The 26,269-nt window shown below is 36.4% G+C and overlaps 3 protein-coding genes across 3 annotated transcripts; all 3 read left to right on the top strand.

Moving 5' to 3' along the window:
- Positions 1-2,072: 2,072 nt before the first annotated feature.
- LOC121778219 (L-gulonolactone oxidase 3-like) lies at positions 2,073-6,842 on the top strand. Its single transcript, XM_042175529.1, has 3 exons — positions 2,073-2,908; positions 4,960-5,215; positions 5,882-6,842. The coding sequence occupies exons 1-3, from the start codon at positions 2,249-2,251 to the stop codon at positions 6,700-6,702; spliced, it is 1,737 nt and encodes a 578-aa protein (XP_042031463.1). The 5' UTR covers positions 2,073-2,248; the 3' UTR covers positions 6,703-6,842.
- Positions 6,843-18,133: 11,291 nt separating this feature from the next.
- On the top strand, positions 18,134-20,950 carry LOC121780028 (probable beta-1,4-xylosyltransferase IRX9H). The gene is made up of 5 exons (XM_042177545.1): positions 18,134-18,332; positions 18,626-19,776; positions 19,955-20,204; positions 20,402-20,575; positions 20,666-20,950. Exons 2-4 carry the CDS (start codon positions 18,884-18,886, stop codon positions 20,552-20,554), a joined length of 1,296 nt encoding a protein of 431 aa, XP_042033479.1. The 5' UTR covers positions 18,134-18,332; positions 18,626-18,883; the 3' UTR covers positions 20,555-20,575; positions 20,666-20,950.
- Positions 20,951-23,443: 2,493 nt separating this feature from the next.
- On the top strand, positions 23,444-25,826 carry LOC121778541 (VAN3-binding protein). Its single transcript, XM_042175915.1, has 7 exons — positions 23,444-23,790; positions 23,898-23,969; positions 24,043-24,111; positions 24,188-24,563; positions 24,757-24,918; positions 25,293-25,400; positions 25,588-25,826. Exons 1-7 carry the CDS (start codon positions 23,587-23,589, stop codon positions 25,761-25,763), a joined length of 1,167 nt encoding a protein of 388 aa, XP_042031849.1. The 5' UTR covers positions 23,444-23,586; the 3' UTR covers positions 25,764-25,826.
- Positions 25,827-26,269: the final 443 nt, after the last annotated feature.

The raw sequence follows: 26,269 nt of genomic DNA, 5'->3' as shown, positions 1-26,269 counted from the left end.
CTTGACAAAAAAAAGAGGTTTCTAGCAATGTTTATTTTATGTGAATTGCTATTTATTTATTTTCGTAGCATAAACAGAAATAGGAGTAGTAGTATAGTTGATATATATAGGAGTATGAGTTTAATCATATGCACATGGTTCACTCTCCACTGCCACTTTGGGACTGAATTCTTGTGTGATGGCACCATCTCCAGTTGTCCCAGCAAAATAAATAGAGAAGGCCCCACCCACCTTTATGTAGTGCTGCTAATTGGATCTCAAAATAAATATACAGGGTTAACTATAATATTAATATTCGAATTAATGAAATACACGTTCTATTATTATTAATCAATATAAATATTATTATTTTGATGTTATAAATTAATAATTTTTTTAAATATCATTCAAATATACTTAATTATAATTATAGTTATAATTATATTTAATTATTATAATAATATTATTGTTATAATACTAAAATCTAGTAGTAATTAATAAATAATTATAGTATGATTATTTAAATTATGAAGCATATAATATTATACTATAATAATAATAATTATTAATATTTTATATTAAATTAATAACTAATCAATATAGTTTTAATAAAATTTTAAAATTGTGAATGGTATTCATAATGATATAAAGAGTTGAATATTTTTAGTTAGGTGTTTCAACCATAAAATTAGTATAAAATTTAATAAAAATATTCAATTGATTTAGTTATTTTAAATAATTAATTTAATTAGATGTTTTGTTCTTGATTTATATTATGAATGCAATTAGGTGTATATAAAAAATATTAAAAAGAAAGAAGAAAAAGAAGAGAAAATAAAAAAGTGGAAATATAAACTAAGGAGAAAAAAGAAAGAAGAAAAGAAGATAAAATACTAAAAAGAAAGATGAAAATGAAGAAAAAAGAAAGAAGAAAAAAATTAAAGAAGAAAGGAAGAAAACAAATCACATGTTTGGTACACTATTTAATCGAAATTTTCAAAATATTCTCCATAACAAAAAAAATCAAATGTTTAGTATCTACGGTTATTTTTGTCACAGGGTACCAAAAACGACATAAATTAAAGATCATGTATCATTTATGTGCGAAAGTGAAAGATCGAGTACCATTTATGTAGTTCACTCTAATAATAAAAAAGAAGGTTTCCAATAGACTCATAATAAAATACTACTAGGAGTAATAATTATACTGATTTTTTTACATAGAATTCGTAATGTAATGGAAGAAGACAATAAGAGAGTGGAATATAAGCTACTCTAATTATACATATTTATTGATAAAAAGTATTAAGAATCTATCATAAATGGATGGAATTATAGCATGCATGATTGATAACCTTAAATTGAATCCAGGATTCATATGTTAAAAAGGTTTAAGGCATATCAATGGCTGAATTATACAGTATAATACATATGGGTAATGTGTATTATGATTTTCAGTTTTTCACCATCAATGCAGAAAAAGTTACAAATCATTGCCAATTAACATTAATTGATTGGCAGTTACAAACTTACAAATAATGGTTACTTATATGCACAAAATGTTCACGCATGGATATATTTGTGCACAAATACGGATATATTGTAATAGGTGCATCGGTTTGAAATCATATAATCTCATTTCTTTAAGAAATAAAAATAGCATTAATAACAAAATATTAGGAGGATTATATGTAAATTTTAAAGACAATTACTATAAATATCTATGTTTGTTGGAAAATTTCCCCAAAATTCAACCTAAAACTCGACTTTTATATAATGACGATGATGATGGTATCCCCTTGTGAAGACTTATATAGGTGAGGACAAGGATAGAAAGCTCGTGTCCAAATTGAAAATATCTCAATTGTATTTTTCTCTTATTACGTTGTTTCTATACAATTTATATTATTTTTAATGTATTTTTTCATTATTCTCAATTATTTAACTTTCACCATTTTGATTAAATTTTAGTAGTAAATTTTTTTGTTTATTCATGAATCAATACTCAACGTTACTTCGAATGATAACCTTAAATATGTCGATTATTCTTGTGCGAATCTACATATCACATGTAAAATAGAATAAAACATTATTTTTCATTACATACTTCGACGTTGCATTTAAAAAGATAGACGACAAGCTTACTTAACTTTCAATTCAACCAAAACCACTATAAATATTGATACCAAACCTTCCCTTCAAACCATGGCAAAAAGCCTCATTTGTACAAACCTTCAACAAATCACCCCAATTTCCAACCACCAAAAAAATGCCAATCCCCAATTTCTATTTCCAAACCCTAATTTTCCTCCTAACATCCGGTTCAGCCCTAACCGGAGCCATGCCCCCTCAAAACCCGGTCCAATGCACCCAGACCGGCTGCACCTTATCCAATTCCTACGGCGTTTGGGGCGATCGCCATCCCTGCCACGTCACCACCGCCGTCTACCCTACCACCGAATCGGAGCTCCTCTCCGCCGTGGCCGACGCCAGCAGGAGGAAGCTGAAGGTGAAATCCGTCTCCAAATTCTCGCACACGATTCCGAAGCTCGCGTGCGGGGGTACAATCCTGATAAGCACGGAGAGGTACAACTCGAGCATCGCCGTCGATTCGGCTAATTCCGCCGTGACAGCGGACGCCGGCGCGGGGCTGAGGGCGGTGATCGATCGGGCGGCGGAGGCGGGGCTGAGCCTGGCGGCGGCGCCGTACTGGGAGGGAGTGAGCGTCGGCGGCGCGGTCAGCACCGGCGCGCACGGGAGCTCGTGGAGGGGGCGCGGCGGCGCGCTGCACGACCACGTGGTGGGGATTAGGATGGTGGTGGCGGCGGGGGAGGCGGAGGGTTTCGCGAGAGTGGTGGATTTGAGAGAGGGAGATGCGCTCTTTAGTGCGGCGAAAGTGTCGCTGGGATTGCTTGGAGTCATTTCTAAGGTGAGTTTCAAAATTTTCAATTTACTTGCTCTTTTTGGTGTAGATAGGATTACATATACTATCAATTATTCAAATTATAAAAGATATTGTAACTTATTTTTACTTCATTCGTCTCTGAAAAATAGGAATTTTGAAACGGTATGAATTCTAACGTAAAATTGATAAAATGAGAGATATAACAAGAGCAAGAAAATTGTTTCAGTGAAAAATGAGTTCCATCTTTTTTATAAAGAAAAAAATTTCTTAATATAGAAAATTTCTATTTGAAAAAAATAAAAAAAGAACTTTTATTTTTAAGGACGGATAAGTATATATTTAAGCTGTCGGTCAAAAAACTCTAAATGCCATGTTTGGTGGCCAAGATTCTGTCTGAGAAAAGTAATCTGATTTCTTAAATTTTAAATTTCTGTCTTTGTTTCAATTTTTAATCAAATTGGGAAAGTAATCAGAATCCCGAGAACAAGGAAATTAGTTATTACAATTTTTCAGGATTCTGAATCCTAACTTTTTTTAGGTATTCTTTTTCTCAATTTTAGAATTTTAATTATTTAATGCAATATAATATAGTATAATATAGTTATTATTATTATTATTATATTATATATTATATTTTAAAAATAATTTAAAATTATAAATCACACTTAATTTTATTATAATAAATAACTATGATTAAAATTATCATAATTATAACTATATTTTATACTATTTCATAATAGTAATTAATAATTTATTAAATTATTAAAACATAATTATATAACATAAACTGTATAATAAATAATAGTAATTATTATATTTTATAAATTAATAATTAATCAATAAATTCGTAGTGAAATTTTAAATTCTAAAATTTATTCACTTATAATATCTGTAAATATAATAATAATAATAATAATAATAATAATATTTGTTATTATAATAAAGGATTATAATACTCCATGTAGCTATAATTACAATTATATTATTATATATTTTGATGGATAATCCATATTTAAACTATCCATAGTAATAATAAATGTAATAATATAATTATTACTATTAGTTATAATTAATAATTTATTAAAAATTTTATATTATTAATTTTTATATACAAAAAATAATAAGTATATTTTTAGTTTGGTATTTAAATTAAATATAAATTCTAAAATCTTGATATTTTTCAAACACGGGAAAGTAAAGTTACTAAAAATCATATTTCCGGGATTCATTTTCTCAGTAATAATTTTTCTTTCCAACTTTACTTTCGCATCAACCAAACATGACCAAAAAAGAGCTAACTGAGTAATAATATTTCAAGTTTTTCTCCAAAATATCCCATCTAGTCACTCAAATCTCCAATTTATTACTATATGAATGCAAAATTATCTATATCAATTAAGCTACCCTTCATAGTCAAATGAAATAATCATGTTACTACAAATTATTGAGTTTTCATAGTCAAATGAAATAATTATTTTATACTCCTCATTATTGAGTTTCCGTATTGTAATATGGCAAAATCGTGTGCGCTCATATGCGCGTTGATGCCATTAAATCGCAATAATTACGTGCATTAGGCAGCATGATTGCTATTAATTTAGATAATTATGTACTGTACTTAATTAGTTGAATTTTTTAACCACATACCAACTAGAAGAGCTCAATCTGACTAAAAAATAAAAAAAACCATTAATTCGTCAAATTTGAGAGCTCAATTTGATAAGAGCCCCTCTCTCTTGCTATGGGCCTCAACAAAATTTAATTAATCACCACAATTGATAGCACTACTTAATTACTCTTATTCGCAAGGTAATCATCCTAATTAATACTAATGCTAGTAATTAATGGCAATTCGCATCTGAGAGTTGAATACACTCAAGCAAAACTTCAAAACCACATTATTATAGTCAATTAGGTGCTTATAAATAAAAGAAAAAACAGTTTTGTAACGTTAATTACTAAAAATATTGGAATATATAATTACTTCAAAACAAGAAAGAAAATTTATATAGAAACTCAAAATATATTAGTCTTATGTTTATTTCAATGTAATCACAGAAAAATACATTTGATAGGTAACGTTCTCATTGGAACCGGCTTTCAAACGAAGCATTACGTTCAATTTCACTAGCGATGATGGCATCGAAGACGAATTCATGGACCACGCCAATAAGTACGAGTTCGGAGACATCCAGTGGTACCCATCGCGACACAAGGCTGTGTATCGCTACGACGACCGGGTTCCTATGAGCACACCGGGTGATGGAGTTAATGATTTTATCGGATTCCAGTCGAATTTTGCCCTAATTGCAAAAACAGTTCGAGCATCAGGTATGTTATCATCACTCTTATTTATCAATGCATCATATCATAAATTAATTAAATAGAGACAGTAATATGAAATTGTAGTCACGTAAATAAAAAATATAGAGATGATACCTATTTGTGACTTTAATACCTCTATATTGGAATTTTGCGTAACATTGTTGAACACAATTTTATATTCGTGTTAATAACATTGTTATACTCCATCAAAATATGATTTGGGAAAGGCATAATATTACTAAAAGATGGCTAATTATTTCCATACTTTTTTTACATGGCATGGAATTTCGTTTTGGTATACGAAAAATGTTAGAATGGCCTATTAACTCAGTTAATTATAATTATGTTTAGATGTACACATGAATACATGATGTATGTAGGATAGGCTACCTATCGTATGTATGTGAGCACATTATATGATCAACATCATCCTTGTGTTGATGCACGGTTTATTTGTTTTATATATTTAGTTTGATAATAATATATTAAAAAATTTTATTGATATTTTTAATTTTACAAAATTCTAAAAAATTAATGTTCAATTTGTTCGTTTTCTTTATAACTTCGAATAATGAATAAAAAAGAAACAGACAACCTAATCTATCTCCTTGATGCATCTTCTTCTTCATCGATAACTGATGAAATCACCTCTCATTTCATCAACAAATCCAGAAAAAGCTGCAGAGAAAGCAAAAGACACAAATGCCAAATGCATCCTGGCGTCCTCCTTCGTCGCCTACAAAAAGCTAACCGCCAACGGTTTAAAAAACAACAACCTACTCTTCACCAGCTACCCCGTCGTCGGCCACCAACGCCGCATGCAGACCTCCGGCTCGTGCCTCTACTCACCCGAGTCCGACAAGACCACCTCCTGCGCGTGGGACCCACGGATCAAAGCCCTCTCCTTCTTTGAATCCACCGCCATCTTCCCGGCCGCCCAATTTGCCTCCTTCGTCCGCGACGTCAAGAAGCTCCGCGACCTCGCGGGCCCCGCAAGCTTCTGCGGGGCCGACATCTACAACGGCTTCCTCCTGCGCTTCGTGAAGAAGTCCGACGCATACCTAGGTCAGCCGGAGGACTCCGTGGTGGTGGACTTTAATTATTACCGTGCAGACGAGGCATGGATGCCTCGTCTGCACGGGGACGTGTGGGAGGAGGTAGAGCAGATGGCGTTCTTCAAGTACTTGGCAAGACCACATTGGGGTAAGAATAGGAAGGTGGGGTTTGTTAGGGTTGGGAGGAAATATCCTAATTTTGGTAGGTTTTTGGAGGCTAGGAAAGGTTTGGACCCTTTGGGGATATTTTCGAGTGAGTGGTCGGATGAGATATTATTTGGGAGAGAGGGTGAAAGAGGGGATGGTTGTGCACTTGAAGGTTTGTGTGTTTGTTCGGAAGATAGGCATTGTAGCCCTAGAGATGGCTATTTTTGCCAAAGGGGGCTTGTTTATAAGGAAGCTAGGGTTTGTAGGTATTCTAACACTTCTACCAGTTGATTTGTTGAGGAATTTGAGGAGAAAAGGAAGTGTGTTTTGATGCATAAGACTATAAGAGTGTTACTTTGTGGTTGTTTTGTAGTACTAGTTTTTATAGTAACTCATTCCATTCACGTTTCATTCGCCAACTGTTTCCACTATATTTAGGTTTCATTTTACATTAACTCATTTTATTTATGTTTCATTTGCCAACTTTTTTCACTACATTCCCTTGCATTTCTTGAAACTCAATCAAGGAAGGAAAAATTTATACTTGACTTGATCTCTTTTGAATTCCTTACTTGATGACTTGTCAAGGTTTCTTCAGATGAAGAAATGGATGAAAAATATAAAGGAACAATAGATCCTAATTAATGACCATATTAATTGAAAAGACTAAAGTTCAATTTTTGTCCCTTACATTTGCCCTAAAATTCTTTTTGGTCTCATACATTAAGTTTGTGACCTTTGATCCTTAACATATTGTTTTTATACATTTTGGTCCCAAACTTTATGAATGGGACCCAAAAAGAATTTTATGGAAACTGTACGGGATCAAAATTGGACTTTAGTCCTAGATTATAATTAAGTTATTAAATTGATCAAACATTTTGACTGTTAATTTTAATAGAAAATGGTTATTTTGGACCAAAAAGATATGTTTGGGACCAAAAGGTACCAAACCAATATGTTAGGGACTAAAAGGTCACAAATTTAATGTATGAGACAAAAAAGAATTTTTGGACAAATATAAAGGACCAAAATTAAACTTTAGTCTAATGGGAAACAATAGACCCTCGAGGAACATAATAGATAATGTGATACTTATTTTTAAGTTTAAACATACATATTCATAGTTTGGAAGAGACTAAGAGCATCCACATCCATATTCTTAGGCAAGAGCATGGAAGTGGGCCAGGACCCACTTTTACTCCATGCTTTTTGGTAAGAGCACAACACCCACATACATGCTCTTCCGTAAGAGCATGCTCAAGGGTTCCACCATTCTATTATTCAATTTAAATAAAAATATTTCCCCGATATAATAATGCATTAAAAATACCCGAAATACTATTACAAATTACTAAAAAATTAAAAATTACATAATTAAATTCATAAAATTAAAAAAACTCACTACTCGTGGCCGAATTTCGCCCAAATGTGTTGGATTAGGTTTTCTTGTAGCTCAATGTGGATTTTGGTCTCACGCATTATGTGCCTTGTTTCGATCCTTCGCGCACCGTCGTATGCACACCTCGGCGTGGGGGAGACCTTGCGGTTGAGCTTCCGGCTTCATCCTCGTCGTAAAAGTTAGCCGCCCTCGGTGCTTCGTCAGCTATAATCATGTTGTGCAAGATAATACACGTGTACATGATGTCAGCAATATTCTTTGTGTACCACAGCCGAGCCGGGGTCTTCACAATATTGAATCTGGTTTGAAGGACCCCAAAAGCTCTTTCGACGTCTTTCCGAGCAGCCTCTTGACACTGCGAATAAAGAACCCGTTTCGGGTCTTGCGGATTGTTGAGCGTCTTCACAAAAGTCGGCTACCTTGGGTAGATACCATTGGCAAGATAGTACCCCATGCGGTATGGATTCCGTTGACGGTGAAGTCAATCACCAGTGCTACACCATTCAAAATATCATTGAATAGTGGTGAAGAATATAGCACGTTCAAGTTGTTGTTGGATCCGGCAACATCGAAATATGCATGCCAAATCAATAGGCGGTAGTCGGCGATCGCTTCAAGGATAAGCGTTGGGCCGCTGCCTTTGTGACCGCTTAAGTGTTGCCCTTCCAAGCATTCAGGCATTTCTTCCACTTCCAATGCATGCAGTCAATGCTACCAAGCATACTGGGAAATCCTTGGACTGTTTTTTGAAGATGAAGCAACCGTTGACAATCTTCGGTGGTGGGTGTCCGAAGGAATTACTCACCGAAAGCAGAACGAACGCCGGTGTAAAAATTTTTGAGGCATAGGATTCCAGTTGACTCACCAACATGCAGATACTCGTCGAAGAGGTCAGCCGTTTGCCGGGTAGCAAGTTGTCGGAGGGTACAAGTACACTTCTGCAACGCCGAGAGACTTTACCGACCGGTTGCGTCTCTATGTGATTGGAAGTATTCAACACGGGCGGACAATGTGTTGACAATACGCATAAACTATCGTTTTGACATGCGGAAACGGCGCCTGAATTAATCTGCCGGAAACCGCGACTCGTCGAAAAAATAGTCGGCAACGAGCCTTTCGTGGGTTTCCTCCCGGTCACAAGGGATGTAGCGGCGATTTGATCTCGTAGGTCGCGGAGGAGGGGCGGGGGCAGTTGAGATAGACTTCATAGGCGACACAATATTGTTGAAAGTATTCGTGTTCTTCGCGCTCCACTTCCGCAATGATATCGTTCATATCCATTTTTGAATTTAGAGAGTGCTTGAGTGAGAGAGGAAGATGTAGGTGATGAACTGAAAGATAATTTGATGTGAAAATGGATAATTAATGTGTGTATTTATAGATGATTATGGGATTAAAAAATTCAAAAAAATGATAAAAAATCGGCCATATTATTGGGAATTTGATTTTTTTTTAAATTTTGGTATTATTTTTTTAAAAAAAGGAAAATGCCAACGGCTATGCCGTTGGCCAATCATCTCGGGCCACGTCAGCCTGCTCAACGGCACGGCGGTGCTCGATGCATCGAGTAGGGCCGTGCCACTGGCAAGAGCACAACGGCGAGCAGGCTCCGCCGCGCCAACGGCACGACAGGTGCTCGTTCCAACGAGCACCGTTGTGTATGCTCAAAGTAAGATTTAAATCTTAATGCCAAAATCGCACCAATCTCTTGACTAGGAAGGGGTAAGAGAGACCAATCTCTTGAGGTATGCAAGAATAACAAAATAACAAACTAACAATAAAAATGATATTTAATCAAACGTTTAGTTTACATGAATAAATTTGTGATGAATAACAAACTAATATTATTTTATCAATTAATTTTGTTATATTTAGTTTTAAATACTACTATATTACATGAGGTAATTGAACTAACATCGTCTTAATTTTTTCATTTATGTAAAGATATATGGAAGCAACAAATATGGAGGAACACGTGAGGTAATTGAACTAACATCGTCTTAATTTTTTCATTTATGTAAAGATATATGGAAGCAACAAATATGGAGGAACAAGAGAGATAACAGAGAACACAAATCTTATTGCTATGTAAATTTGAAGATGGATCAAATAATAACAATTACAAGATATTTAAAGGCAAAAGAAAACCTCTACTATCTTAACTTATTGAAAATTAAGTCTCCTAAATACCACCAAATTATGAAACAGAAAACTTAAATAAAATGGAAGAAACTTTGACCTCTCCTAAATACCACTAAATATTGTAACTGAAATCATGAATAAAATGGAACAAAAGTTTGACCACTACAACGGTAAGTTTCACTATTTTTCAACACTCCCCCTTAGTGAAAACTTACTGTCAACAACACCAAGAGCAGCTCGGAATTGTTCAAGTTTAGCTCTGCCAAGTGCCTTCGTAAATATGTCAGCAGCTTGATCTTCACTTCTTGTCTTCTGCAAATCGATCTCATGATTCAAAACCTTTTCTCGAACAAAATGGTGATGCACTTCTATGTGTTTTGTTCGAGCATGAAACAATGGGTTTTCAGCAAGCTTAATAGCACTTTCATTATCACAACGAATCAAAACCGAATACTTCAAGTCACAAAAAATTTCTTGGACGAGCCTCTTGAGCCAAACATACTCTTGAACAGCCATTGAAGCTGCCACATATTCAGCCTCACAACTTGAGAGGGCAACTGTGTCTACAAAACCACATGCTCAATCTGCCACAATCTCGTATCGAAACAATAGCCCGTTGTTGAGCGTCTATCATTTATATCACATGCCCAATCTACATCTACAAAACCACTCAATAAGAATGACGTTCCTTGCTTATAATGCAATCCGAAATGCAAAGTGTTCTTGATGTAGCGAAGAATTCGCTTTGCTGCAATCAAATGAGACTCTCATGGATTTCCCATAAACTGAGATATGACTCCAACAGAGAAAGAAATGTCAGGCATTGTGATAGATAAATAGAATAAACTACCAACAAGTTGACGAAAAAGTGTTGCATCTGCCAGCAACTTTCCTTCATCTTTAGCTAACTTCAAGTATGACTCCATAGGGGTAGTAATTGGCTTTGAATCCCGCATACGAAAACGATCTAATAAGTTTGAGGCATATCCTCATTGAGAGACAAAATATCCATCTTTTGATGGGTGATTAACACATGTTGTCGAATCTTTTGAGGTATAAAGTCTAGGTTTCATCCACTTATTTTTCTATTTTTAGAGTTAACGAGTTTGTCGCAGTTTTGATGCAAAAACAGGTTTAAAACAGGCAAAACGGAGGGAACGGGCTGATTACAGAGAGTATGCCCGGTCAGACGTTTGAAGAAGAGAAACAGAAAATTCGCTCGACCGGACGTTTTTCATCCAATGAAACGCCCGGTCGGGCGTTTGAAGACTAAATCGTGATTGTCCCAGAACGCCCAGCCGGGCATTTTCCCACTTACAAATCGCCCGGCCGGGCGATACCTACTGATGCCCACTTTTGCCCCTTTCTCACTCCGGGTATAAAAGGGTTCTCACTCACATTCGAGCCCTAACCTCCCACACTGCAAAATCAAGAGAGAAATCGAGAGATTCAAGAGGATTGAAGGCAATGAGGCTTCCATCTTCAAGAGATTGAAGAAGAAGACTCTCCCCAACATCAATTCCACCTTAGGGAGTTCTAGTTTCCATTTCCATTATGTTTTCCTTTGTTTCATTTGTATTTCTCTTTGTTTTATCTTTAATCATGAGTAGCTATATTTCTCTAGGGATTTGGTGAAGTTTGTATGGAATCCATGGGTTAAACCTTGATTTGTGCTTATCTATCTCATTGTGTTGGTTTTGTTGGTTATTGAGCTTTTATTATCTAATTATTTAGCTACCAATTTGATATATCTTGTTCTAATTGTTGACATTAAGAGATGCATGATTAGAATGGTTAGGTAATCAACAACTCCGTGCATTGCATGTGATCGAGAGATGCATGAGCTAGAGAGAGGGCTTGGGTCTGTTGTTTTAGGGAGTCAATCTCGAATTGTATGGAGGAGACTCCTACACTAGAGATTGATCCACGTGTTAGATGCACCCGAGAGGGGGTCTAACCAATCATCCCGACTTGCCTAGCCACACATGAGACCCAATAGATGAGCATGATCCCTAGGTGACATCCGTGATCCATACCAACTGATCCACATCCATACCTTTCCCAATTTGTGTGAAAACCATCATTTACTTTCTTTGTTTGGTTAATTTGCCTTTATTTCTTATTTGTTCTTTGATCTTAGTTTAAGAAAACCAAAAACCCATTTCATTAGTCTAGATAGTGTTCAAAGTTGCATCGTAGTACTCAAACTGGCTTTTAGTCTTCGTGGATCGATAATTTTAACTTGCCACGTGCTTCATACCCCATACACTTGTGGGTGATATTTTGATTGCAAAAATAGCATGAGTCACCATCTGACTTTGTTACTTCTAGGCCAAGAAAATAATTAACTTCTCCCAAACTTTTCATATCAAAACGAACAGACAAGGCCTCTTGAAGACGAATAATCTCAGCATCATCATTGCCCGTAATAATCATATCATCCACGTAGAGAAGAACCATTATACAAGATAAAGATGTTTTCTTGATAAATAAACTGAAATCAGTTTCAGAAGACTTATAACCACAAAATTCAAGATATTGAGCAATTTTACCATACCAAGCACGAGAAGCTTGCTTGAGGTCGTACAATGACTTCTTAAGATGACACACGTAGTCTGGGAACTCTTTCGAAACGAATCCATCGGGTTGTTCCATAAAGATATCTCTATCCAAGTCTCCATAGAGAAATGCATTCTTCACATCTAGTTGCCAAAGCCTCCATCTTTTACAAGCAGCAAAAGAAATAATGGTTCGAATTGTTGCCATTTTAGCAACAGGGCTGGAAGTCTGATCATAATCCTGACCATATTCTTAAGAAAAACCACGAGCAACAAGGCGAGCTTTATAGCGATCAATTGTGCCATCAATCTTTTTCTTCAATTTGAAATCCCATTTACAAGTAACAGGTTGAATATCTTCTGGCCTCTTAACAAGTTTCCATGTACAGTTCTTGATTAGAGCCAAAATTTTCTCTTTCATTGCTGCGACCCATTTAGGATCGCCTTTAGCATCATCATAAGACTTTGGTTCATCATCGCATGACTCTCCCATTAGAAATGCATAAATCACCGATGAAAGATTTACCTCAACTTCATAGTCAGCTAAATGAGCAGGTGGTCTTCTTTGTCTTTCAGACCTTAGAGTTCCAGCTTCTGTAGTCTAAGTTGTAGTCTGAGTTCCAGCTTCTGTCGTCTCATCTTGCTGCAAATTCTCTTCAGGAGAAGTAGAGATGCTCCCCCTATCACTTGGTGCAACATCATCAAGAATAGGCAAGAGATCAGTTGTGACACTTCTGTCATTTGCATCAATTTGATCAAATGAAATTTCATCAAACACCACATCACGAGAGATAACAACTTTCTTTGTTTCTGGATCCATACACCTCTATCATTTCCTATGAGTGTCATAGCTAACAAAAATGCAACGCTTTGCCTTCGGATCAAGCTTAGTCCTATTAGACTTTGAGACATGGACATAGCAAATCGAACTAAAAACTCGAAATATACTCACATTCGGCTTATGATGGTATAATACCTCATATGGACATGGTTTCGTACCTGGCCACGAAGGTAATCGGTTCACGACAAAACTTGCTGACTGAATTGCTGCTGCCCCCAACTCTCTTGGGAGGTTCTTTGCATGTATCCATGATAAGCAAATGGATGTAAGATGTGCCAATTTACGCTCAGCCACTCCATTTTGTTGTGGAGTTTCGAGGCAAGTCATCTGACGTCGAATACCATTTTCTTTGCAATAATTCATAAACTGATCAGACATGAATTCACCTCCATTATCAGTACATAGGCATTTAATTTTCTACCCAAATTCTTTCTCCACGTACTCCTTGAACTGAATAAACTTGGACAATGCCTCACTTTTCTGTTCTAAGAAGAAGACCCATGAAAATTGAGAAAAATCATCCTCAATAACCATCACATAACAATAGCTACAATAACTTGGTGTTTTTGTTGGGCCCATCAAATCCGAATGAATGAGCTGCAGCACGGCAGAAGCTTTATTCTTTGAATTTGAGAAGGGGAGTCGATGTGATTTTCCGTATTGGCAGCCGGAACAAACCACATCTGGTTTCTCAGTATATGCTTCATTTGCAGACAATACACGGGAACACCTTCAAGAAGCTTCTTCTCAGAAATTTTCTGCAATAACTGAAAACCAACATGGTCTAATCGAGCATGCCAAAGTGTGGCACTATCATATTGATTTGGTTTCTCAGTATATGCTTCATTTGCAGACAATACATAGCGAATCATTTCTCTTTCCAGTAAATAAAACATCAGCATCAAGGTGTTTTATATTGGAAATAATTTTTACATCATGTGGACCAAAAAGAACATACCTCCCAGAATCCGCAATTTGAGAAACCGATGCAAGATTCTTCTTCAAGCCTGGAACATGATAGACGTCCTCAAGAGAGACATCCTTCTCAATGAAAAATTGGCCTTCATTTACTACAGGGTGTAGTGAATTATCGGCAGTCACGATAACCTTCTTTTGATTGTGTGGACGAACACCCGAGAGTAAGGAATCATTTCCAGTTGCATGGTGAGAGCATCTCGAATCAACGATCCATTCATAGTTGTAGTATATAGAGATATTAACACATGTATCAGCATCTGCAACTGGATTTGGAGCCTTAGCTTGGCAGATATCGCCAATGGATAGGCACTGATCCCATTTTGGTTGTTCATGCTCATCGTTTTCATAAGCCACATTTGCTCATTCTTTAGTAAAATCTGTGCGGCAATTGCGTTGAATATGGTTAGCTTTCCCACATCGTTCACACTTCACCTTCACTCGACAATTGCGATTGATATGTCCGAACTTTCCACATCTATAACATTTTGGAGAAGATTTCTTTGAATATCCTTCACCTTTGGAATAATTACCACCAGTTAATGGAGATTTTGATGTAAACCTGCTCTTTCCTTTGTCTTTTGCATAGAGAACCTCTTCGACACGAGACGAAGACTGGTTGTTACCACCAAATATTTGCTTTACCAATGCTTCTTGATTAGATAGCAAATTTTCCAACTCTATGATAGAAGGTTGATTTACCCACCCATATATTGAAGAGATAAATGGCATAAACTCTTCACGTAATCCTCGAATAAGATGGCGACGTAATCGAGCTTCATTGACAGCTCCCTTTTCATCCAATTCTGAAATTTCAGAACATAAGCTTTTGACTTTCAGAAAATACTATGAAATTGTTAGCTTATTCTGAATGGTCCCAGCAAGTTCGTTCTCCAGAAATTGGAGCCTCATCGTGTTCTTTTGATTGAGCAATCTTTCAAGTGTGTCCCACACTTCTTTGGGCGATTGCACAGTACGAACATGCTCAATGTAATCCTTTCTGATCGACGTTCGCAAAGCAAATAAAGCTTTGCCACACTTGATCTTCCACTTTCTCCTCGCTTCTCCATTTTGTGGTGTATCTTCTGGAAGTTTATCTTCACCAGATATAAGATCCCACAAATCATGTCCTTGTAGGTAAGCTTCCATACATAACTTCCAATAATTGTATTTGTTGGCAACAAGCTTGTCTACTGAGATACTGCTTCCACCATTCATCTTTTTAGAGTAATAAAATCAAACACTTGATATGCAACCAGGCTGTGATTGAAGGGGTTGGCAGCGGAAGCGTGCGTTCTAACGGATCACATAAAATTCTGATCTATTTAGCAGATTATTTAGACAAATTCTATTCGCGTAATTTTCACATGTATCATGCTCATAACTTGAATTTAAACATGCTTTAGCACAAATAATCCCTAAAACACGTTTGCTACGGAGTTAGCCAATCTACCTCGTTGATTCACTGAAGAATCGAAGATGGCTCGCGTCTTCTCCACGTGAAGATCTTGAGTACTGAACCACAGATCTTCTGACTGGTTCCCGGACTGTAATCTGATCTCGGTGTGGGCTGATCTCACCAGAATACTAGGACTTGAATAAAGAAGACGAAAACTGCTCACGGAGGGAGCTGAAAATCGTCCCTCAGCTTAAAGGAGAGGGGGACGAAAATTTTGATGAAAATAATGTGTATTTACTGTCTCCTTTATTCTCTTATTTATATTAAGTCACATATTGGGTCAAGTCAGAGATCTATGAAAGAATTTGGATATGTCCTCCCCCAATTAGCTTCTTACTAATTAAATTGAACCCACAATTTAATATATGCTTATATTGGAATATTACGAGCAGCCATTACAGAAGTAATATTGCACTGCCCATCCAAATCCAAAATTACAAGTATTCCGGGTTTCCATTTGTTTGTCATTTATTTCTCATGCTTAAGATAGAAACGTCCATTAATTAATCAATGTCTACTATGGACTTAATTAATTAACATATTATTATCTCCAATAGTAGACTTAGCAAGAAACGCTTATTTATTATTCATAGAGTAATCAAACTCCAATTAGCTAGGTTCCGAATAATAAAACCTTGTTTCGAACTCCTCTTGTGGACGTTATCAAACGAGACTCACCTTGCGCACGATTCAATATAATAGCAATCCTAGCACCGCTAGATATTAATCATCACTACCCAATATACCAGGATTCTTGGGTTGTGAAAAACCCGCACCTTTTGGTAAGTCAAAGTAGTGCATAATCAATACCGTATGCTCAATGCTAATGTACAATGATTAAGAAATTAATTATCAAGACTTCGTCTTTCTGTAGATAGCATAAAGACTCGTCTTGCTGTTAGATCCAATTCAGTGCTATACCACACCAATGTCATCTTATTTCAGTAAGGCTTAGAAATATGCGGACTGACATTGCAACCTTTCACGATAGGTAGTCTAGGCCTATCTAGGTTGTGAAATTCTTATTTTTCTTTGTTTAGAACTGACCGTGTTACCTTAAAGTGGACGACGCTCACAACCGGTCTACTAAAACAAAGACTTAGACTTTGTTACGTTGCTTATACATTTAAATATGCAATAAACATCCATTAAATATAAAATATAACAATATTATGACAAAAATAATCTGTTTCATTCCTTTGGAAAATAACATATAGAGTTTTACAGTATTCAATCACTCGAAAGATGATTTCTAGTATACAAACTCTAACAGTGATACCATGTAAAGATACATGGAAGCAACAAATATGGAGAAACAAGAGAGATAACAGAGAACACAAATCTTATTGCTCTGTATATTTGAAGATGGATCAAATAACAACAATTACAAGATATTTAAAGGCAAAAGAAAACCTCTACTATCTTAACTTATTGAAAATTAAGTCTCCTAACTACCACCAAATTAGGAAACATAAAACTTAAATAAAATGGAAGAAACTTTGACCTCTCTTAAATACCACTAAATATTGTAACTGAAATCATGAATAAAATGGAACAAAAGTTTGACCACTACAACAGTAAGTTTCACTATTTTTCAACAATTTACATGTAATTTGTACTAAAATATTCCAACACTATTTCCTCTCTCCCCTCCAGAATTGGAAAGATATGGGCTTGTATTTTGGGCCTTCTACATTAGTTTTATAAAAGGCCTCTTAGCAACGATCAATTAAATGTATATGGGAGTACAATTCTTTTTTGTATATAATGAAATATTTGAATTAGCACTATAAAAATGTAGTACTCCACCATAAATAAATTTGATTTAAACAGAAAACCACATCAACACAACGTACATTAAATGGAAAGTATCTCGTTTTCGAGAGTAATTAGTCATAATTAAAATAGTTGATTAAACTTAATGTTCATTTGAATTTAGAAGTCGCAGGACGGATTAAACATTAATAACAATTAACACACATTGCATACACACAAATTCGTATTAATAGCTACTGCCATACCTTGATGAATTTTCCTTTTCACGACATAGCATGATAAATGCACAACACTAAGTCCTAAAATTTGTTAAAAATCATTAAAAAGCTGTTAAATAAAACTTTAAGACTCTCAAAGCATGTGAGGTAATTATGCAACAATATGGTGTCTCTAATTTAACTAATGCAACATTTTTTAAATAATAATTATACACATTGAAATTCCATCTCTGCATGTTGTTCTTGAAAATGATACCAATCAACATATGTGCAAAGATCTGTCTTTCTTTATTCCTATGACTTTTCTATATGCTAACTTTTCTATGACTTGAATCAACATAAAGTTGAATTCATCTTTTTGTTGTAGATCTGAGGTTGTAATAATTTAATATAGGAGAGTTCTGGGCTGGGCCCCTCTTGTGTTTGAATTTATCACTTTCTATTGGATTTGGTTTGTACACACTTATTCCCCTCTTTTTTCCACTCTCTTTGCATCTCTTGAAATTGATGCAAAAATTGAAGTCTCTTATCATTTCGGGATGAAATCAAGGTAACTGATTCTTGCTAAATCCTTGGTTTTTTTCATTATCTAAGCTTCAAGACTAGTTTTTTGTAGGACTGAGATGGGAAATTTTGTTGGCTTTGTAGCTGTGGATGTTCGTTTATGGTTTTTGAAAGCTCATATTTTGTTTCTAGCTCGCATCTGTGATTGGAAGGAAAATACTAATTATAAAAATAATAGTGATTTTAAATTTTTAATGGGATTTGTTTGTGGAATTTAGTGTATGTTTAAGCTTTGAAGATTGATTATGATGTCTCAAAATGGAGTCTGTTGCGTTGCAGAATCATAAAAATCAAATCTTTGTTTCAAGTGATATAAAGGGAAAGAAGAAGAGAGGATTGTCTACTTTGATATAGCAGCAGTTACATATCAGATAATCATGTTTGCAAAGGTGGGAAACTGCATTTGGTATGATAAGCATATTATCTGATTGGAGGGATCTTTGTTAGGGTGAAATTCGAGAAAACGGAATGTCATGTTTAGGAATTGATAGAAAGTGTGTGGGTTGAGGAAATCAAATCTCCTAGTAGGGATTTGTGATGGCCTCAATCAGAAGAACATTGTCTCCCGTTCCTCGACCGGGAGGTTTAGCCAATGGTGAGGCTTGTCAAGTGGCGTCGCCTCTGTCCAAGTCGTCTTCCAACAGTCAGAACTACCCTCCACAAGGGGGTTTGTTGTCTTCCTCGTTGGGATCCTTGGACTATGCGTTGTACAAAGTACAGAGCTTCGTTCTTGGCCTTTTCTCACAACGGGCTTCTAGGGATGTTGATAGGTCGAGGATGAAGGTGCAGAATTGGCGAAGGGCGTATTTACATTTCTTGTTGTGCTTTGTTGTTGGTATCTTTGTTGGGCTCACACCATTTGTACCGGTGAGTATGTCTGCGAATTCCTTGCCTAAGCAAGAAGCTTTTGATTCAGATGAGTTGCTTGGGTTGAAAAATGAGATTTCGGTAGTAGGCAAAGTTTCTTTGCAAGAGAACTCTACATTGGAGATAGAGAAGGCGAGTGTTAAGGCGAAAAATCCTCCTCCTGAGTATTCACTTTTAAATAAGTCGTTGGATCTGTCTCGTGATGGGGTGTTTGATAAGCTTCTGATCATCATCACTCCTACACATGCTAGGCCGCTTCAGGCCTACTTTCTGGATCGCTTGGCACAAACGTTGAGACTGATCCGACACCCTCTTCTTTGGATAGTTGTTGAGATGAATTCTCAATCCATGGAGACAGCTGAATTGCTCAGGAACTCCGGTGTCATGTACAGACATCTCGTATGCAGTATCAAGAACACAACCGAGATAACAGATAGAAGTGCACTCCTTAGGAATGTGGCCCTCTCACACATAGAGACACACCGTCTTGATGGGATTGCTTACTTTGCAGACGATGATAACATATACTCGACTGCCCTCTTCGACCACATGAGAAACATTAGGTACTGCCTCCATCTCCACCACTTTTATTATGTGTTCTGTATTACATGCTTGAATTTTCTAAGAGGGAACCAATTTAATGTCGAACTTACTCATCTCTTCGAGCAACTTAGATGCATGGAGCTAGTGAATCAGTAACCTATCCCGATTGTGATGATACCGAACAATTTATTGATGCAGTCGGATTGGGACATGGACAACGGCCAAGCTGGTGCAAAGCAGAGATGGAATTCTTCTGGAGGGTCCGATTTGTAACAGCTCCCACGTGTTAGGGTGGCACGTTGATGACAAGAAGAAACGATCTCAGAGATTCCACGCTGAGATGTCAGGTTTTGCCTTTAATAGCACCGTCATTTGGGATACAAAGAGATGGCACCGGCCAACAAATGAACCTATCAGGCAGATTGAGACAGTGAAGCAAGACTTGCAAGTGAGTTTCCATGTACCTGTACCTTATGCTACTTCTAGAAACAGAAACAACGAGCCACGATATGAATGCTTAAGGGATGTTGTAACTTACATTGTAGAACTTAAGACGCTGAAAGGAAGGAAAAAGTAGAACAATTTGAGAGTTCAAAGGTGCTAATTTTGTCAGTGCATTGTGCTAACATATCTACTCCGTTGCAGGCAACTACGTTCATCGAGCAGCTCGTGGAGGATGAGAGCCAAATGGAGTGTTTCTCTACGGAGACTTCGGGAATCATGGTTTGGCATCACACATATTCATACCCTCATAAATGGTATACTAGTATCTCGAGCGCCATCACTCCACTTGACTGATGCTTTGCAATTTTGGTTCAAGTAAGAAGACGAGATAATGTTTAGCCATTTCCTTTGTTCGTTTCCCTTCTTCTAAACCATGTATTAAGTTTCATTTGTTTCTCTCTTAAGTACTGGAACCGAGGTGTAGGCGATGCTTGTTGCCATCTGCAGTCTCAGGTAAACGAGCTTGTGCAACGAATCCTTGTCAGATTCATGGAGATTGAACATCCAGCAGATTCGTTTGAGCGTCTTTTCCCAGTCTCAGGTCCGAGGTTGGATATTATTCATGTACAGCTTCTGATTTTATATGATTACTAGCCATCCAAGAGATGGAAACATGCTGCCATGAAAGCTAGAGTAATTGGAGTTTTGCATATTTTTTCCAATATTAGCCAATTAAAACTTTTTTTTGCCCTTCTTTCCTCTAAATTTTCATGGTGCAACTGCAACTGTATTATGTGTTGGTCTTTGTGAAAAGAAAAAGTGCTTTCCTCTCTCTCTAGTTAGGCCTTTTCTTAGGAGAAGATTGCATTCTCTCTAGTTAGGAGACTTGATGCGAAGGGAATAAGTGGAACTCACTTCATTCTTTCCACTCCACCAAGAAAAATCTCTATGTTTTTACTTTTTCATTTTTATTGTCATTCTATGCACGAAGCCCAAGAATTTATTTGTCGATGATGCCCGGTATCGATCTGATCTTGGTCGCCCTACTTCACGGTTCTTTCATATCGTTTGTTGTAGCTCTTGCTACGTGTGTTGCCTTTATATTTCTTTTCGTCGCGTTTTGTGTTGCCCTGCTTCTCGTTGTGCTTGTAGATCTCCGTGATATCTTTTCGTTCGTGTCGTGCTATCTTGTCGTCGTTATATCTCACATGGAGTTGGCGTTCGTGCTCTCTTTGGTGGTCTTGATAAGATTTATTGTCGGTACATCATTAGCTTTGAGATCAATTGTGCAAATGAAAATAAAAATGTACTCCCTCCGTCCCACATAATTTGGGACACTTTGACCGGGCACGGGTTTTAAGAAATATAATGAAAAATGAGTTGAAAAAGTTAGTGAAATGTGGGTCCCACTTTTATATATTAGTTTTATAATTAAAGGTGAGTAGGAATGAGTTAGTGGAATGTGGGGTCTACTACCAAAAATGGTAAAAGTGAAATGGGTCAAATTATGTGGGACGACCCAAAATAGAAAATTGGGTCAAATTATGTGGGACGGAGGGAGTAAATGCTAAGGGTTAAAATGTAGTAGCATCCTTTTCATGGGGGACTATTTGCTGCTATGTAACTATGATTGCTTTATTCAATTCTGTGTTCAATTTATGATCTGTGGACTTTTTTGGTTTCGTAAAATATGAATCTATTAACATGGGTTTTTGACCCGATATAACAAATGAACAAAAGAATTATATTTTTCCAAAAATATAAAGGAGAATTTTTTTTTCCTATTTGACTTTATTTTCTTCTGAAATACTACTAAATGTCCCATATTTTGTTTTTCATACGCCCACTATTAAATGCCTGATTGCATTTTTATTATTTTGACTGAACTACAAAAATAATTTTTAGACAATACAGTTTGCATATTTTATACTTAAACTACAATTCAAATTAAATCTGTCTAAAACGCAGACAAACCAATTTTATTTAGTTAATAAGTAGAACTAAAACCAATTTTGTTGTTAAGATTATATTATTATGATAGTTCAAATTGGATTATAATGCGGTATGTGTAAAGGAATAATGGACTAGGTTGATGGGATCAAGGAAGTATTTTAAGAAACCAACCAAAACGCAAGTAATACTCTCTCCGTCTCATGTTACTTCAGGCGTTTCTTTTCAGCACGAGATTTAAAAAAATTGTGTTTAGTGAGTTAAAATAAAGTAGAAGACAAAATAAAGTGAGAGAGAGGAGAGAGAGTAAAGTAAGAGAAAGAATAAAGTAAGTATGATTAGATGTTTTGTTTTTAGCTAAAAAGAGGAATGACTCAAGTAACTCGGGACAACCCAAAATGGAATACGACTCAAGTAACTTGGGACGAAGTCAGTATAAAATTCTAACAAAGTGGGCTAGGATTAAAAGGCTAGTAATGGCGTACGTGGGGGAATTAATTAATAAAATATACTCAGTGCACCACAATCAAATTAATGTACTTGATTAGGCTTAACGCTTAACTTAAAGCAAAGATTAAAAGCCGCACTTAACTTATTTATGCATAGAATTTAGTGAACTACCATCATTACGCTCATCATAATTCCAATTATTCACTAAATAATTAACATCATGTAATATATATGGCTTCTAACTTCAATATACAAACGAAACACTAGCCTTAATTTAAATTGGATCATTTGAAATATAATTGATGATGAATTATAACTTTATTGGTAAGACGGATTTCCTCTTCTGTACTGCAAATTAGTTAATACAAAACAAGTTCCTTAACATTCGAATAAACTATCATCATCACTAAAGCATAAACTATATAAAAACCAATATTAATTATAAAAAGCACATTATATAACATTGATGACATAGAAATACGACCAACTCCAACTGGGAGCTTTTTTTGTGAAATTCGATGCAGAAATTCTGCAAAGTGTGGTCAAGACTAATAGTAGAATCTAAAGAGAGCACTATACTTTCAATATCCAAAAATCAGCTGAATTTTTGGGTCAGACAAATATTCTTCATTATTTCAATCCAAATAAAGCTACCACATAATGGAATTGAGGGCCCTCATTTCTTACCAACAGTGTTAATGGATGATTATAAAGATCCCTTTGTAATAATTTGACCCGCCGTTCAAGGGGAAAAAAGAAAAAATAACTGAAATTTTTTAAAAAAAGAAGTGATTTTTTTTACTAAAGCAGACATTTTATGAAGTAGGTCACAGAGTTTGCTCAATAGCTTTATCTGTTTGTAGTAATTTTTATTTGTTTATTTGTAGGAAACATTACTAATAAATAGAAGGTGGTGTTTGTCACTACTATTATCAGCACTTGAGAGCTTATTTTTAGTAGAGTTGGAGAGTTGTAGAGAGTAAGTGATGTCCAAGTCCAATCGGCTCAAGAACATCGAGGAGGAAAATGCCGAGGAGTGGCCGCCGGTGTCGTGCCCTCAGCCGGAGACCCCGACCGAGTCGATGGAGTTCCTAGCCAGGTCATGGAGCGTGTCGGCCGTCGAGCTCTCCAAGGCTCTTTGCAACACCCACAATGAGGAGAAGCCCGACCGCGGAAGCTCCTTGCTCGTTGTACGTAATTTAATTTCACAATTTTTAAGTCATGTATTTCGTATACTATGTGATACTTTGAAATTAAAACGAGCATGAAGAAATTAACGATGTTTATTTAATTGTAGAAAAACAATCAACCCTTGTTAGCCTCGGGCAGCCCTCCGGAGTCACCAAGGGGGAGCGACGAGACGACTAAGGTATTAATTAATACGTGTTGAGTTATGTATATTTATGATCGAGTTTAATTTCGTTTAAATTTTAAAATAATAGGAGCTACTCTTACTGCATCAAGCCCTCAACCCAGAGTTCGAATCCCACCAACACCTTCTCTCTAACGGAGTAAGCACGTTCTAAAAAAACGACATCCGATTTCAGAAAAAATATACGAAATTAACGATTAATCCGAAAAATGTAGCCCATATACAAAAGCGCGGTGAAGAGGAAGACGATGGGGAGGCGGATCAAAGACCACAAGGAGCGGAAGAAGCACGAGATCCGAGCTCACAACGCGCAGCTCCACGCGGCGGTATCCGTCGCCGGAGTTGCGGCTGCGGTGGCGGCGCTCGCGGCGGCCTCGCCGGAAAAATCATACTCGTCGGCAAAAGCCAAGAAAAAGCCTTCCAAAAAAGCCTCTGCGGTGGCATCGGCCGCAGCGCTGGTGGCGTCGCACTGCATAGAGATGGCCGAGGAATTGGGGGCCGACCGCGATCACATCCTCGCCGTCGTGCACTCGGCGATCAACGCGAGAACCAACGGCGACGTCATGGCCCTCACCGCCGGCGCTGCCACAGGTATGTATTAATATCAATCAACTAATTAAAATGTTGTTTTTTTCATAAATGAACATAAATTTTGAAAGACTACTGTCATAGTTGACTTGAACCCGAGACCTTTGACCTCAAAATAGTATAATTAGGCCAACTCACAACTAACTATAATGTTGCTAATTTTGTTTTTGGCTGCACTCAATTTTGTGTGGTGTAGCATTGAGAGGCGCGGCGACGCTGCGAGCGCGGCTGCATAGGGAGAGCGGCGCTGCCGTGGCTTTGGCGGAGGAGAGTGGTTGGAGCTGCAAGGAATCAAGCGTCTCTAATTTGCTTAATTTTGTAGCTAAAGGTGGCGAGCTACTTAAGCGCACAAGGAAAGGTGGAGACGGCTATATATTTTGTGCAATGTTGAAAATTATCAAATAAATCACGAAATATGATCAAATCATGATCTGTCCCACACTTTTCAATACGCGTTGATGTGTCAGTCGATTTAAAATATGTAGACAAAAAATCGTTTCGATCTTAATCATATGTTATCGTTTTACCCAATGCCGCTCTATCCAAACCGGCAGTCACACACCAGCGCGTGATTCACCAGGAAAAGGAGGATACGATCATTGAAAAAATTTCATCTTTCATAATTTAATTATCAGAATCTGATTATCTTTCGTGATTTATTCAATAACTTAGCGTTATAGTATAAAATCCTTTGTGCAAAACTCTGAAAATTTTAATATTGAATGGTTGCAGGGGATTTACATTGGAAACAAGTGTCGTTCAACATAAATTCCAATTGGGAAGTGGTGGTTAAGATGAAGAGCAAGCACATTGGAGGCACATTCACCAAGAAAAAGAAATGTATGTAACCTTCCTTATTTTTTTTTTGTTATACACACTCTAAATGACTTGAACTCTCACACCACATCCACATTGGAGAGAAAGGTTTTAAAAATGAGATAAGTTTAGTCGTCAAGTATACTATACTATGGTCGTTGTTACTTGTTAATTATGATAGTTTAACCTAATGAAATAAATGTGGTTGCAGGCATAGTTTCGAGGGTTTACAACGACGTGGCAGCATGGCCGGGGCGTGAAGCAGAGGATGCCGGGTACTTTGCGGTGCAAACTGAAGATAGAGTGATTGAATTTGAATGTGGAAACAAGGACAAACACATCTGGATTGAAGGCATACAAAATATGTTGCATTTGCATCTTGTGTAACATGCTTATTTATACTCCATGTGAAAACTGGCAGTATTTAAGTGATCACTATTTCTGCTTAAATCATATGGGTCCATATTTATGTGACGTGACAAAATTTAAGTGATCGATTAAGTTGTACAAAGATTAATCTTGACAATTTTTTAACTACCTAACGGGTGTTTTGGGCTTAGGCCCAGTAACGATTAGCCCATATTGACTGAGCACAATACCCATTTAGTTGACCATGAAATCGACCAATTTCTTCTTTTTATATAGTGATATATTGCTTTTAATTGGTGGTAATAGCTCAAATTGATCGATTACTTAGAATTTTTTTTTTACAATAAGCCATGTTAACTTTTTACAGTTTTAGAATGTTTAGATTTCTTACATGGTTATGTGCAGAAAAAAAAAGGATTAGTAGAGACATAATTTTAGTGGCACCATGAAAGGTGTCATAAAATTTGATAAGTACTAGTACATTTTTTATTACCAAAGCATGTAAATAAACTTTGCAACATCTC

This window comes from Salvia splendens, chromosome 19 (assembly GCF_004379255.2).
Source record: "Salvia splendens isolate huo1 chromosome 19, SspV2, whole genome shotgun sequence".
Taxonomy (NCBI): domain Eukaryota; kingdom Viridiplantae; phylum Streptophyta; class Magnoliopsida; order Lamiales; family Lamiaceae; genus Salvia; species Salvia splendens.
Note: the sequence above shows the minus strand (reverse complement) of the source record. Positions and strands in the feature narration are given on the sequence as shown.

What these genes read in the sequence shown, in the direction of transcription:
- LOC121778541 (XM_042175915.1), top strand. Translation starts at nt 23,587, where the DNA reads ATGTCCAAGTCCAATCGGCTCAAGAACATCGAGGAGGAAAATGCCGAG. An exon ending in AACACCTTCTCTCTAACGGA is followed by an intron (nt 24,112 to 24,187) that starts GTAAGCACGTTC and finishes CGAAAAATGTAG; the next exon opens with CCCATATACAAAAGCGCGGT. An exon ending in CACCGCCGGCGCTGCCACAG is followed by an intron (nt 24,564 to 24,756) that starts GTATGTATTAAT and finishes TGTGTGGTGTAG; the next exon opens with CATTGAGAGGCGCGGCGACG.
- LOC121780028 (XM_042177545.1), top strand. Translation starts at nt 18,884, where the DNA reads ATGGCCTCAATCAGAAGAACATTGTCTCCCGTTCCTCGACCGGGAGGT. An exon ending in GACCACATGAGAAACATTAG is followed by an intron (nt 19,777 to 19,954) that starts GTACTGCCTCCA and finishes TTATTGATGCAG; the next exon opens with TCGGATTGGGACATGGACAA. An exon ending in CAGTGAAGCAAGACTTGCAA is followed by an intron (nt 20,205 to 20,401) that starts GTGAGTTTCCAT and finishes ACTCCGTTGCAG; the next exon opens with GCAACTACGTTCATCGAGCA.
- LOC121778219 (XM_042175529.1), top strand. Translation starts at nt 2,249, where the DNA reads ATGCCAATCCCCAATTTCTATTTCCAAACCCTAATTTTCCTCCTAACA. An exon ending in TGCTTGGAGTCATTTCTAAG is followed by an intron (nt 2,909 to 4,959) that starts GTGAGTTTCAAA and finishes TACATTTGATAG; the next exon opens with GTAACGTTCTCATTGGAACC. An exon ending in AAAAACAGTTCGAGCATCAG is followed by an intron (nt 5,216 to 5,881) that starts GTATGTTATCAT and finishes CAACAAATCCAG; the next exon opens with AAAAAGCTGCAGAGAAAGCA.